Here is a 15,419-nt window from a genome sequence, read left to right as displayed (position 1 = left end):
CCCGCACCGCACTTTGATATCCCTCCTCCTACGTCACGTACTAGTACCTGGTGACAGGTCAGCAGCACTAGGCCTGTTGTGCTGGCTCTAACCACACACTGTACTTGTACTAGCTCTCTACAAATACTACTATATAATTATACTAGTACTAGTACATGATTGTACTGATGTACATGTAGTAGTAAAATGTAGCTCTCTTCTCACCATGTACCACGGTCTCAGCGGTCTCAGCGCTAGCTACACTCAAGTCACCATGGTCAAAGTGTCGATGAGATGGAATGCGTGGATAGCGTGGGCGTTTGGACACGTGAGGTCGGTCCTTTGTATGGATGCCAGAATGGCGCAGGGCAGGGCAGGCAGGGGGCATCCGATGATCCGGCAAGGATATCCTGACTCGTGTAGTGTAGTGTGCTGTGAGTGTGAAACTGAAATCGTGTCGTCGATGGACGCAACGACCCTGCACTCGCCACACTCAGCCCCGGCGCCGGCATGCGCGGCACCACACATGCACAGTCGACTGACTCTCTGTGTAGTCATGAATCATGATGCATGTACGACTACTGAAACGCTATCTATGCAGTCCTAGATCCTTGCACTAGCACTTGAAAGACTACAGTCAGTCAGTGAGGCTACACTACCTAGGCTAGGGCTAGGCTAGGCTACAGCCAGTGCGGCGGACGGTAGTTCTACACTACATACAGACTCAGTCAGTGATATACACCCGATACTATTACTAGTGATAGTGATACAGCCGCTACGAGACTTCGAGAGAGACAAAAGCAACAGCCACGCAGAAGCCGTCCAGATATCAGTTCATTGCAGTTTGCAGTTTGCAGTTCGCAGTTTTAGTCCGAGAAAGACGCTTTCACCTGGCAAAGAGTACCTAGCGAGTGGATTGGAGCACGCTGAGCCAGCAAGATGGCGACCATTGCCAGCCTACTGTTGGTTGCGTTAGTTGCCGTAAGTTTGCGCACGTAGTTGCTGTTCGCTGGCTCTTTGTTTGGTGTTTTGTAGATCGCGTTTCATACTGTCGTTCTCGGTTCGGGGTTTTGTGTTTTGGCCTTATCTCCTCCGTCAGGTGGCGAGTGGAAGGTCACCAGCGATCGATGTTGTTCAGCCATCGGAGATCGTTACCTCAGGTAAGAGCTGCGATCGATCGCGTAGCTGCGTGAACATGGTGAATCCGCCTGCGCTTTTTGCTGGTGGTGGGTTTGTGTGTGTTTGTGTGATGTCTGTTCGTAACATTGCGACACATCCTATGTGGTGGTGTCGCTCAGTCATCTACGCTGAGCATTCACAGTCGCTAGTGCCTACGTGCGAAACTGCGTCGATGGCGAGCGCTATTTCCTGATCTTGTAGCGTTCTCCCTATGTTGCTGTGCGCCTCTGCCTCTACTCTGGTGAGCGGGAGCATTCGCTGAGGTCCACCACCACCACCAGGGCAGGAGGTGTTATTCGCACCGGAGCTGCCTGTCCCAAACCATGAAAACTGGCTGGATGATCAGTCACGGATTGCCAGTACTGCAATGGCAATCGCATGGACTTTCGCCACTCCAGGCTCGCATTATGCGCTATCAGTATCACAGTCATCAAAATGGATATTGAGAATGTGTGGAAGTAGTAACTAATACTTGAAGTGCCAGGAAGAACCCCCGCACCTTCCGTACTGCCCTGCAAGGATTTGTTGGAAGGCAGTGGTGGATCGGCAGGGATATCCCCGGGAATGGCAGAGTGTTGTTCGTAGACATCGCTGTGTGTAGTGTAGTGTTATCAGTAGAAAGGTAGTTTTCAGAGTGACACGACAGGTACGAACCTAGTCGGGGGAAGATCCTTCAGCCACTGCTGTTCGTAGACCAGTTTCGTGCATTTGTATGTGCGTGAGCGACTTTTCTTTCCGCTGTCGCTATCTCCCCCTCTATTTCTCTCTCTCTCTCACACACACACACACACACACACACACACACACACACACCACACACACACGCCACACACACACACGTGAGCGCGCACACGCATACCCTCTCGGACTGGTACACTTCAGCTAGCGATGGAAGCTTTCAACGCGCTACTCGTTTTACTGCGTTTGACGGCATCGGCATCGCAAGGATTTAGGTGCTTGGCTGGTTCGTGTATAGACATTCCTGTTCAGCTCATCAGGCGCTACGACCGTCAGTTGTGTTTTCCGATGCAGCTCGCTATGTAGCTGATCGAGCGGAAAGTTCTCAAACGAAATGGCGAAAAGAAGAGTTTCCCGCAGTGATTCTGTATTTTTGCAACTGGTGCAAATGTTGTTCGTTTCAGCGCGACCGCTCTTGTTGATTTTTGCAGCGTGCGATGCGGAAAGGTGTGTGTTTGTGGCACCTTCTGTCGGCGTAAGCAAGTGCTCTTGACTGGCATGAGAAACAAGCACTCTACTCGGCCATTAGATGAGCGGTTTTGGTTTGGTCTGGACACTAAAATTATACTATGGATCAGGCGGCATTTGCATGAACAGTTGCTTCGGAGGGTGTCTTCCGTGCGTACAAGTACAAGCTCGTACACAAACGTAGACTAGCGATCCAGGAAGCCACTCCATGGCGCATCTGGTGAGCGCTCTGCCACTGGTGCAGCCCTGGCGTGTTGATAGGGTAATGCAGTATCTCTTGTTGTGTGCTGCTCAGCTGGATTTTTTGACGATGGGGGGGGGGGGGGGGCTGGGGCGACCGACACCTTATGTGCGTTGTGCACGAAGCAATGCACTTCATCATGATGCTCCCTCAGACCTCACAGAAGAGGAAATAGTGGACCAGTTCAGTATCATGTAGATGATGTACAAGTACAATGGTACAGGTCCTCCCTCGTTATAACGAGTAGTACATAAACCCCGTTAGTAAATAGAAATCTGAAATCCCCTGGCGAAACGTGGTCTATACAACTGTTTACAGGTCCGGTTACAACGTAATCCGTTAGTACATAAAATCCGTTATAACGACCCTTTGCCCAGGTCCCTGGAGTGCCAAACCCTCAGTATAAGATAATATTGACCATGCAGGACCAAGGCCAAAACACGTAGGATAAAGCAGAAAGAGAAAACGTATTATGTCTATGTATTCGTGAATATGGACGATCCTTTGCAATGTTTGCATCCAAGGAAGAGTTATATTGGAGATTTTCAATTATCTTATAACGAGTTGAAGCATCGATAATTTATGTTGTATCGAGGGTAGCCCGGGTAAGTACGAAGTAGTGCCTATTTCACCTTTAGCTGCAAGTCCTGCTACAAGATAAGTCTCGTTATAAGATAACTTTTTCGATGGCCCAGAGATTATCTACTAACGAGGGAGGACCTGTACATGTACCAAACTGGATAGAACCTGCACACCACCAGGGGGAAACAGGAAAGACTCTGCGTTATGGTATCCCATTTTGACCTGGGTTATACATGAATGTGCAGTAGTGCCTGGGCTGTAAAGGTCAGATTCGTATGAGTTCTGGCCATTGCCTGCCCATGAAGTTAGTGCTGCTGCACCGACAAGTAGCATGGTTGGCAGGGGGGGGGGGGGGGGGTTGGGATTTCTCTTCCCCGTGCAAGGTCCAGTTACCTAGGGAAGCACTAGTTCCCTCATGGATGACATTCCGACTTCATCGCGCGCACGCGTTCACACACACACACACACACACACGCATACATGTTCACACGCGCACATGCCCACGCACACACAGGAGGTGAACATACCGCTCGGGTTGTTTGTAGCTGTTCAAACGGTAGTTTGCAGAATGATGCGTCGATGGCCTCGATGGTGTTCCTGCTTCTTGTCACAGTGTGATGAAAAAACGTCACTATTTGCGAGCTGTCGTTATTCGTGTGTTGTTGAAAGTATGCAGTCAAGATAGTTACTACATCTGAGGATTCTGTCTTTACACGCGAGTTGCTGACTGTATGCTGAAGTTTTAGAGGCCGTGTATAAATATCGAACTTTTTTTTAGTGTTGAAACGAGCGTATCTATAACAAACGAGCGATCAGTTCCACTAACGAGGAAGCTATCAAGCGAGCTAACGAGTTTCATTGATGTGGCGAATATGATTATTTTTTTGAATATATTTTTTTCTAAGTTCGATTTTTTTCAGCTGGTTCAAATTATCACCGCCGGCGCCGGCATTTGGGGTTGCTGCTGCTTCACTTCGGACTGCTGGTTGGTGTCGAGATGTCTTTTCAGCGCCGTCGTCGATTAGCCTTTGTAAGAATAGACCGTTTTGCAAAGATTGCAAGTAGCCCTGGTCTTCGCTGCATCGCGGGAGAAAACTTCTAAACGACTGAGCGTAACTTTCACTCGAATGGAGGGGTGACCGAAGCATATCCTGCAACAGGTCAGCAGATGCGGAACAAGACATCAGTAGAGTCCACCAAAGCTGCAACGACAACTGAAACAACTCAAGTGTCGTGCAGGCATACAGTCACCTGTAACTGCGAGTGATTTTCACTTTGCGCGGGATCGGGACTGGACTCTCGATCGACCGGGGAGTCGTAAAATATTTTACGACTCCCCGGTCGACATGTACTGCTATGTGTACGGAGTGCGGTGTACGGTGTTCGTTAGTGCAAACGAGCTGGCCGCACAAACGAGCCGAATTTCTGGCGAGCGAGCTAACGAGTATCCGGTGAGATCGTTTCAACACTACTTTTTTTAACCATCCGAATCGGTTCAGTTTATATCCAACCCCTCCCTCCCTCCCCCTCAAAACGTAAAAAAATGTTGACATATGCATGCACGATACAACAAAAGTTGCAAGTGTGTCACTGCTCCTACATGTATCAATGTTTTCGAAACGAAATTGGTCAACCCCTCCCACCCCATACGGTTTTGTGAAAAATGTTCCACGCTTATGGACGACCCCTTACAATACTTTTTTTTTTTTAAACTTACATTCACCACCAGCAGTACTTGTACTGTAGAGTGTAGTTGGTAGGTTGTGTTTCTGTTGGGGACTTGGCACTGCACATGAAAAAAGACACGAATAGGCAGACCGGCCAATAGGATGATATGGTGTACGGATGCTAGGAACTGAGTTGTACTCTGTGTACAGTACGAGTATTAGAAAATGAATGTACTACAAGTATGCAATTATTTCGGCTAGCTGTGAATACTCTATTATTTCAGAAATTTTCTATTTTCGGTTTGAGGGCAAAAGGCCAGGTTAGGTGAATAGAAAATTTAGGTACAGAGAAACAGTTCCCTATTGGATTATGTGTGTTAGTGTTTGTTTGGTGTATTGAAATTTTAGGTATGAAACAGACCACCGAAGTCCCGAAAATAATAGTGCACCGGAAATTTGTGAAATTTAATTACAGTAACCCTTCAGAGTAACAGTGTACTGAGTCTGAGTGTAGTCTGTCATGACATCACTGTCTGTGTGCCTGGAATGTTTTATTACGTCATTAGCCTTTGTTTGTGGGCAATGCATGCATGCATGTGCTTATCAGTGGCTAGTGTTGCATTGACTGGCTAATGAGTGCGTGGGTGGGTGAGTGGGGACATTGTACACACACACACACCACACACCACACAGTCCACAATCATGGTACACATACTAGTAGTCACAGTGCAGCAGGCAACACACTGTGTGTGTGTGTGTGTGTGTGTGTGTCCCGACACTTGTTTTACCGTATATTCTCTATTATAAGCACAGGTCTCCATTACTAGCACGGTCTCTAATACTAGCACACTGTGAGCACCTTTCGAAACATTATAAGCACAGTCTCTATTATTAGCACGGTCTTGGTAGAAATCAATGCTGCATGCATGATATCCAGCATGTATTTCTTCTTGCTCTGTATGGATGTATTGGTTGAAAAAATATAAGCACGGTCTCCAATATAAGCGCGGTCTCCAATATAAGCACGGGGTAGAGGGGTGTTGAAAAAATATAAGCACGGCGCTTATAATAGAGAATATACGGTATTCTGGTCCTGGGATGATTGCATGCACTGTATGTAATTGTTTGACCCAAGTACCTGGCAGCCTCTCTCAAGTGCCTGGCTGCTGTAATGCCATGTGACACTGTATCTGTACAATAATGTTGTATTGCTGGGGGCTAGTACGGCAGTAAGGGGGTAGGGAACATGATGAAGATCCTGTTTGCACCAGGTGCTTGTAGATATTGCACTGCTGTCTGCTGTTTGTGTTTATGGAGAGGTTTATGGAGGGTTGTTTATGGAGGGTTGTTTTCCTAGCTTGACGTCATTACAGTGGTTTCTTTATAATCCAGCAACATTAAGTTTATAGAAAGGAAATTCTGCTGGATTAGGGAGGGTGCTGGATTAACGAATCTGATTTTCTGCTGGAGTGTGCATTACGAGGACCTTTTGGTTACTGAAAATTAGGGCCGAAACGATTGCCCATTTTGCCTTAACGATTAACCAATAACACTAACGATCGATTTATTGGTTTTACCGATTTTCCGAACAAGTTTTATAAGTGTCATGTTGGACATCAGTATACGGCAAAAAAATTAAAATTTGTTCAACTATAATTATAGGTACGTATGGGTGAAAGATCCACAGTTCCTCTGCCATTAAACATAAACGATCAGTCGTCTGTCTTCTACAATGGAGAGGGGTCAACTGGAATCGACAATCCAGTCGATGATCGACTCCGTCAACATGCCTGAGCGCCTGCTGTCGCACGTTCGCAAGTTACCTGTGCCGAAGAACGACGTGACGGGCTTCATTCCAGCACTGTTATGAGCATTGTCACTGCGCTCAACATTGCTGGTAGTCGCCGTTGCTGTTGACTGTTTTGCTGGTCCTTTCCCTACCGCAGCGGCGTACTGGTCTTTGTGAGCAGAAATCAGGTGCTGGAACAAGTTGGTTGTGCCGCTTTGACGGACGAACTCGCGGCTGCACGAATTGCATCTCGCTACGCTATCAGCTTCCTCGAAATATGCCCAAGCTGGCGATCTCTTGGTCAGACTAACTTTCGCTTTTCCAGGCGGCAGGATTGTCACTGCTCTCCTCGCCAAAAAATCAAACACCAACTGTAAGTTTTTGACAAGAACTGAACAAATTAGAAGGCCGGCAGCCATCCTCACAGTTTCGCTACAACCTAATAGTAATGAAGCTTTCCGGTTGTTACATTTTCCGGCTACGCTGACTAGTGCAGTGAATGTAGTGACTATGTACGACTACGAGTACCCAAAAAGGATCAAGCGCGCAATGATTGTACGGACCTGAAGCTACGGCCGGCTCACCTGTACTTCGACGTTCATGTACTTGTGCGCATGACACGCGTGCATGATGCTATGCATGGTCTGCATGTACTGACGTCATGACAGCTGGCTCTCGCACTGTACAGTCATAATCGTTATCGATCATAACGATTATCGATTTCATCCATAACGAGTGATATACGAGTAATCGGTATAATCGTTTCGGCCCTACTGAAAATGGTGCTGGGTTTTTCTCTCTACAAAATCCACATATCTCCAGGCACTGGGGTGAATAATGGAGTGTGGTGGCGGGGCCCATTTAAAGACCACCTGCCATTAAAGACCGCTTTTTCTGGCCCCAAGGGATGCTTGTTAGTCACAGGTTTTCTTCTATTTTACAATCAACTTACGGTCGTTGCTTTTCGTCTTCTTCTTGTTGTTCCCGTGTAGATTGCTATGAACGAGCTCAGCCCCACCTTCACATGATGCATCTGTCACTACACGCGCACAGACATCGCGTACACGATCAGTGCCGTCGCTCACAGCAGGAGCACAACGAGTTCTACGCGGCGCAGAAGGAGCGTCTGCGTCAGACCATCGAGGACTGTGAGCGCAGTGCTCACAATCTGGCGGCGGGGACGCCAACGGCTGCGGCAGAGCTCGAGGCCTCGTAAGTATTGATGGTGTCATTGTATGATGTCATTATGATGTCATCATTAGTTGGTTGTTTACGGTAATGTCGGTCGCCGAAGAACGGAGGCCTGAATAACGAGCAGGCTAGGATTTCACCAAGCGCAGCATACCAATATATGTTTGTGCCTGTGACTCAACTGTGCTTAGACTAGCACCTGAAAAAGAAGAACGGCTGGTGCGTGTGTGTGTGTGTTTTTTGTGTTTGTGTTTATGCGCGTGTCGGCGACTGCGCGTCCACCTGAAACCCATTGTGCATATCTCTCACCTTCTACTTCAGGTGCCACGAGGCGGAGGCCAAGATGCGTCAGAGTCTGGGTGACCACGTGTCCGGTGCTGCCGACCTTCATGAGCAGTGTGCTCGACGTCTGCGTCAGGTGCACAAGAGAGTGCAGTCGGCCGGACAGAGTCTCTTCCACGTCCTGGCTGGATGTGCACCGGAGCACGCGTGCATCCTCCTCAGACTGTCCAAGGCTAAGATGCAGCGGGTAAGAAGAGAGAACTCCTTCACGGTGTGTATGTGTGTGTGTGTGTGTGTGTGTGTGTGTGTGTGTGTGTGTGTGTGTGTGTGTGTGTGCGTGCGTGCGTGTGTGTGTGCGTGTGCGTGCGTGTGTGTGTGTGTGTGTATGTGTGTGTAGATTCCTTTAGAGTCTCTCTCCCCTCTTCCGGGAGACCCACGTGACCAGTTTTGGCAGTTAGCAAGTACAAGTGTGTGTGTGTGTGTGTATGTGTGTGTGTGTGTGTGTGTGTGTGTGTGTGTGTGTGTTTGTGTCACTGTATGTGTGTGTGTGTGTGTGTGTGTGTGTGTGTGTGTGTGTGTGTGTGTGTGTGTGTGTGTGTGTGTGAGAGAGAGAGAGAGAGAGAGAGAGAGAGAGAGAGTGAGTGAGTGAGAGGGAGAGAGAGAGAGAGAGAGAGAGAGAGAGAGTACGGAGAGAAACAATGCTGCAACAATCACTATACGCTACACTTTGGGCCCGGGACTGTGTGTCTTGCCACGTGGACAGCACTGTACGCCACATGTACGAGCGGTGATGCTCTATGAAATCCTATCGCGTGAGTCAAGTGCGTGCAGGTGTGCTGTTCATTCCCAGTCCTGCAAACAATGGGATGTGCACAGGAGAGCGAAGGTCGCAAACATTACTCACGCGATTAGGTGTCATTGAACAGCACTGTACAAGCATTCCTCCCCTCCCCCCCCCCCCCCCCCTCCCCCCCCCCCCCCCCCCCGCCTCCGATCACACTTTCAACACAATTCTGTTCATGGGCTGTGTGTGTGTGTTTTCCTGTTGGCTGGCAGCTTTCCAGCTCTGTCCAGGGACTGGCCAACCTTGACGTTGGTGAAACGTGTGCTTTGCCCAGTGAGCGGCTTGGGCACAAGGTGCGTCGCATGTGCGAGCGATTCAGCACACAACAAGCCATCGTCAACGAAGCCAGCTCCAATGTTTATGATGAACTTCACGAGACATTGGACAGCCATTGTGCTGGGTAAGCGATTGATCATTGACGCCTGCTTTGCGGGAAAGCCGAAACTAATAAGATAATTTTTAAAGAGCTACGACTGCGCTCAACAAACCTGATACAATGTCTCCTTGCCGTCAGCGACTTCTTCATGCGTGTGTGTGCGTATATGTTCGTATATGTGCGTGTATGTGTGTGTGTGCGCGCATGCGCGTGTGTGTATGTGCATGCGTGGTATGTTTGCCCGTATCTCCAGTATAATATGCAATGAACACCAAGATGATGATGTTGATATCATGATTGAGTCTATTACACTGCATCATTCACTCAGACTGAAGTCATGTTTTTCTCGCATTCAATTTGCATTTCCGTGTGTGTGTGTGTGTGTGTGTGTGTGTGTGTGTGTGTGTGTGTGTGGCTGTGTGTGTATGTGTGCATACATGCCTGTCTGAGTGCGTGCGTATATGCATGTCTATGTGTGTGCGTATGTACATGTGTGCGTGTATGGGTGGCGGTACGCATGTATGTCTGCCTGTTTCCGTGTCTGGCTATGCGTCTGTTCCTAATCTGCAGTTCAAGAGCGCAGGACCGTGACATGGTCACTGGCGAACACGAAATTGTGACTGAGGAGGTGCGGTTGTTCGAGGAGGACCCAACCACTGAGCAGCAGTTTGTACCAACGTTTGTTCCGGAGATCCTTCCCGAGATGCCAACTCTGCCAGTCGAACCCAACTACCCGGCCGTTACCGAGGAGGTGAAGAAGGAGGTAAGGCGACGTTTCTTGTGTGTGTGTGTGTGTGTGTGTGTGTGTGTGCGTGCGTGTGTGCGTGCACATGTGTGCATAGGACGTGGTGAGCACCATTGATAAATATAATCATAACCACTACTAATTGCTTTACCCCCATTTCTAACACTAAACTGATTACTGGCATGCTCAATTGTATTCTCACTTTGCACCACTTGCCTTTAGGCGCTGTTACCTTTCACAGTTAAACGCTGACTCGTATTGTCGCTACTGCTGCCGCTGTTGTTCCGTTGTGTTTTAGACGAGCAATGGTTGGAACCCACTGTGGGGTCTTGGCCCTGTTCAGATCAACAAGAACATGCCAGCTGGACAGGAAGTAAGTATAGTGCACGCTATCAAGTCAGTGTGTGTGTGTGTGTGTGTGTGTGTGCGCGCGCATGCGTGTGTGTGTATATAATGTGTGTTACACGATAGGATGTGAACCAAAACCAATTTCTGTCCTTGTAACTATTAATGATCAGGCTTGCTGACGGTATTCGATATTCATATTCTGTTTGTCCGACGACCGATTCGCTGCAGGATATTGGTTTGATGGAACCAGAGCAAAAGCCGGATGGTGGGGACGGCGATCACGATCATGACCACGACAAGCAGAGCGATCATCACCGCCACCACAAACGTCGCTACGTCACAGTCGCCGTGGCTACGGGCTGCGTCTGCGTTGTCGTGTGCGTTGCCGTGGCGGCGTTCACTGCCAACGTACTGCGCCGTCGCTATCGTAACTCCATCCAATCACAGCAGCCGGAGAAGAGGAACGACGTCGCCAAGAAGGCCCTCCTGGACGAGGAGGAGGAGATCCGGAGCATCGAGCAGAAGGGCTTCGAGAACCCCACATACAACTTCTTCGAGCACCTCCAGGAGGAAGCATGAGCAACAGGTGGTGTTGTTGGTGTTGCCGTTGCTGGGAATGGTGGAGTGCTGCCAGCTTGACTTGTAATCGATGTGTGTGGCGTTAACCTCGCCTCCGTTGTCTCGCACACTCTCACGCATTCTTTCTGTTGCCTCTCTCTCTCTCTCTCTCTCTCTCTCTCTCTCTCTCTCTCTCTCTCTCTCTCTCTCTCTCTCTCTCTCTCTCCCACTCACTCACTCTCTCTCTCTCTCTCTCTCTCTCTCTCTCACTCTCTCTCTCTCTCTCTCTCTCTCTCTCTCTCTCTCTCTCTCTCTCTCTCTCTCTCTTTCTTAGCTTGCTCTGCTCTCAGCCCTATAATAATAATTCCTTCGGTGGCTGTGTGCCGTGCACGCAGCCACACAGATTCGCCCAATGCACTCGCAAATGCACACAGAACACTAATCTATTGATGCTGCAATATACTGTGCGCCTGCCCACACTCAGTCGCTTCTTGGCTTTCACCCACTGCGGTGGAACACACACTGTCAGTGTAACGTCACGTTCGATAGGTGCCATAACCGTTACCATGGCTACTCTAGTTGCCGACATGTTTTGTTATTGTTGTATCATGACTTAGTTCACTGACTAGCCAACATTCAGAGTAATATGCATGTACAGTACATCGGAATGCTTTATTTTTCGGCGTGCTGCATTGCGTTCATGCGATTCTGCTGCATTGGTAATATAGGATCTATTCGTACGTGTATGTGTGTTTGCTGTTTCGTGTCGTTTCTGGTGGTGTTTGTGGCCCTAGTTGGTTGTGTGGCTTGTGTCGGTTTGCCGTTGATCCGTGCCAGGAAACTGCGCGCGATGTGTTTTAACTAAAACTTGTACTAATTTTCTTCTGCTTATTCTCTTTGATGTTTAGTGTGATTCATCCGTTTGCCCGTCTTGTTCATGTGAGTCTCGCGTCCGTGCGTGAGCCTCCTCTCACATAATAATACTTTGTGTTGACTTTTATTCACGGGTTGGGCCAGAAAAATATTTATACATGACGGTGATACCGGTTGTTTCAAGCAGCGTGCCATGTATGTGTGTGTGTGTGTGTGTGTACATGTGTGTGTATGTGTGTGTGTGTGTACGCGTGTGTGTGTGTATGTGTGTGTGTGTCCACGCGGGGCGGGGGCTAGCGTGCGCGAGTGCGTTCCAGACTACAGTGTATGTAATGGGTCCTTCACACTACGCCCAAAACGAGGCGTACGTGACGCTTTCGTCAGGATAGCCATGACAACATGGAAGGTGGCGGGAAAATCGTACTCCTGATAGTGATACGAAAACGTAAACGACGTATCCAGACCCCTGTACCGAGTTTCGTTCTGCCGTTCCCAGTAGTTTGTGTACAAAAGAAGCTGTACGAGCAGCGTGTGCGTGCCTGTGTGAATGCACCTGCATGAAAACGACGTCTGCCAGCACGTCGTATTCCAGAACGTGACGCGGTTTGTAACGTAGTATGAATAGGCTATAACGGTTATTTCATGTGCCACTAGTACTAGTTCGGCTGGTAACGTGAGGTGCATGTATATAATATAACCTAACCAGTTGATTATATGGGAAATATAAACCTGTATACAAACCGAGGCGAAGCCGAGGTTTGTATACAGGTTTATATTTCCCATATAATCAACTGAGTAGGTTATATTATGCTTATACTGAGCTGATATACAAACTCCCCTAGTGTGATCCTAAAAAAAAAGGAGTTTATATACCAGTTTATACACCAGTTTATATACCAGTTTATATACCAGTTTATATTCTCGTCATCGAAGTACCTGTTATATGCAAAATACAAGTCTGGAGTGTTGTGTGGGGAGAGATGGGAGTTTGTATACAAGCTCAGTATAAACCGTCATATACATAGCTGGATAGTGTTGGGTCTGTTGCCAACGAGCCTGAAAGCTTGGCTGCTTGAAGGCCGGGTAAGCGGGTGCAATGATTATTGAAAAATAATGAAAATCATAGTGTACCTTTAGTGTACCTGGTGCCGTTGCTGGCTTCACTTCAGTGTTCATATCATTGTACTTTCTATCGACGCACACTTTCTATCGACGCACACTTTCTATCGACGCACATACCCAATCTGCGGACAGAACTGTTTCGTCCTTTGTGGACTCATCAGCGCGCTAGCGGACTCCTCAGCGCAGTACAGAGAAAATGGGGTCAAACCTGTTATCAATGGAAATATATTTTCCAAAGCCAGATTTTAACCACCTGTTGCCCAATGAGCTACTTCGGACTAGTGTAGTGAAGCACGGATCCACTCTGCTTTGGCCACCCACACTACATGATTGTACTGAAGACAAGTGAAGTATAGCAAGTTTTATGTTCACTGGGGGCAGGGGTAAACTTTATAATGCAGTTGGTTCAAGGGCGGATACCCTGATGCCCTCAATCCTTTTTTGCACCTAGCCGTCACCCACTTCTGAGCCTGAGGTGTGCATGCCATGGCATTTATAGTGGGATCATTTCCAAGTCCACCCAGAGTTTGGGGAGTTCAGCCTTCAGGGCCATCACTATCAGCCGCTGGGCGGTTCGCCAGTACTGAGTCATCTTTGCAAGGGTGAATCCCCGGCAACGCTGGCTCAAAACTGAGCAGGCCAGGGAGGGGTGCATTCTTGATCTTGCAGGTAACTGGATTGCCGGGTGGACAGACTCAGTTCGATTGACTTCTCGTGTGCTCTGTAATGTATGGCACGGTCGCGAGTTCGGTCAAGTGTCACTGAGCGTCGCAGTGAGTGTCAGGTTGGTGGGAAGAGAGCGATGGCGAGCTCCAGGGTTGGGAGCAACCAACTTTCTTCTTCTTTTCTTTCCTTTACTAGCAAACATAGCGGCGCCCTACTAACAATCGGGGAAAGAGGACAAGTTTTTAGAGAAGTGACACTGGATAAAAAGACAAGGGGGAGGGGGGGGGGGCGATGTGCCGATGTGGTTGGCGAGGCTCATCCGACCAGAGCTAGAGGTGGTCTGTGGTCGATGAGGAAGCAGACTGTAATACGATTTCCTGGCAAAACCGGGAAGCAAAGGAAAAAAAAGAGTAGATCGACCACGATGGGACTCGAACCCACAATCTTCTGATTCGAAGTCAGACGCCGTATCCATTGGGCCACGCGGTCGTACACATTTCTACATAATTCTCTAACCCACTCTGTCAGTATGCATGGTGAATGGTTTTGAACGCTTGTGGCTCAATGTAGCTGAACCATCGGACCTTATTTGTCAGCTTGGATCACGTGATCTATCCAGCTGCCGCGTGCGGCAAACAGCCCAAATAGCGCTAACTCTGGCCTGCGAGCGTTTGCTGCGACTAGCGCGCTAGCGCTCGTGACATACACAAACGCGCTAGCCAGAATGCTTTGACTTTGATGGCTTTCAGCTTCTATTTTTTGAAAAGTAGCGCGCTCAGACCAGCTCGCTCACTCTTTTCCTCTTCCATTTTTTAGGGCAATTGTTTTGTTTGATAGACGAAGCTTAGGGTCTCTTTGGGTTTGCAACCCTTACCCTCCTGGAAAAAATCATAGTTGCTAGACTGCGACACTTCAGACCAGGTACTATTAGAGCCGCTAATGGACGACGAGCTATTTTCCGCTATCCGGAGCTCAAGCATTTGGGCCGCTAAATGGACGAGACTCCTGCGGCAAAGGATGCAGAGAATGAGGAGAAAACACTCGTATGGAGCAGGGAGTAGGTATTGTACTACTTCCTGGCATGGAGCACTGAGAAGCGGTAAGTCTTAGGGCAATTCTTAGCCAGTAATTACTTTCTCGCCATAATTATGTTCTCGTTTTTCGTGTCTTCTGTAATGCCAGTACACTAGCAGTACGACTACACTGTAGGCGAGAGTCCATAAGCCAGAGTGTGCAGCTCTCCATCTCTGCAGCATAAACAAATTAATGACAAATTTCCTTTGCCTAAGGGCTGGGTTCCACTGCCGCTCCGCCGCACATCATCCACGGCATGAAACGTCATCATTACGAGCTGGTCCAGCGAGGCCGCGGCTCATCACCAGCTTTCGCTTCGCTGCTTGATACAAAAAAATGCAAGCCGCGGTCACGGCTTGCATTGTTTCCCGCACTTAATTGTTTTATTCGGGGGAATTTTAATTCGTTGCACAGGCCAGAACACGAGGATTTTTTTGGATTTCACGCGCGCGCAGGCAGGCTAAATGTCATCAAAAAACGTCGAGCACGATCGCGGTACCGTGAATGGCGAGTGTCACTGGAACCGCGCCGCTCTGCTGCATGCAGCCAAGTACCGTGGAGCAGCGGAGCTGCGGAGCCGCAGTGGAACCCGACCCTAACCAAACTTATAGCAATTTGAAAATGTTTGACAATTTTTCATAAAAAACTTGACAACATTGTTCTTCTGTAGAGTGCCGCTGGCAACTCCATCGATGAA

General features: G+C 48.5%; 1 protein-coding gene and 1 non-coding gene across 2 annotated transcripts; one reads left to right on the top strand and one right to left on the bottom strand.

The window, feature by feature from the left end:
* The first annotated feature begins 765 nt into the window (after nt 1–765).
* On the top strand, nt 766–12,028 carry LOC135824867 (uncharacterized). Its single transcript, XM_065337594.1, has 8 exons — nt 766–960; nt 1,079–1,139; nt 7,636–7,855; nt 8,156–8,363; nt 9,173–9,360; nt 9,907–10,099; nt 10,380–10,454; nt 10,658–12,028. Exons 1-8 carry the CDS (start codon nt 919–921, stop codon nt 11,006–11,008), a joined length of 1,338 nt encoding a protein of 445 aa, XP_065193666.1. The 5' UTR covers nt 766–918; the 3' UTR covers nt 11,009–12,028.
* A 2,036-nt stretch (nt 12,029–14,064) lies between these two features.
* Nucleotides 14,065–14,137, bottom strand: Trnar-ucg (transfer RNA arginine (anticodon UCG)). Its single transcript has one exon. It is a non-coding gene; the product is annotated as a tRNA-Arg (tRNA).
* Nucleotides 14,138–15,419: the final 1,282 nt, after the last annotated feature.

Source organism: Sycon ciliatum, chromosome 9 (assembly GCF_964019385.1).
Source record: "Sycon ciliatum chromosome 9, ocSycCili1.1, whole genome shotgun sequence".
NCBI classification, from domain to species: Eukaryota; Metazoa; Porifera; class Calcarea; order Leucosolenida; family Sycettidae; genus Sycon; species Sycon ciliatum.
The sequence above is the reverse complement of the archived record's forward strand: the minus strand, read 5'-3'. Positions and strand labels throughout refer to the sequence as shown.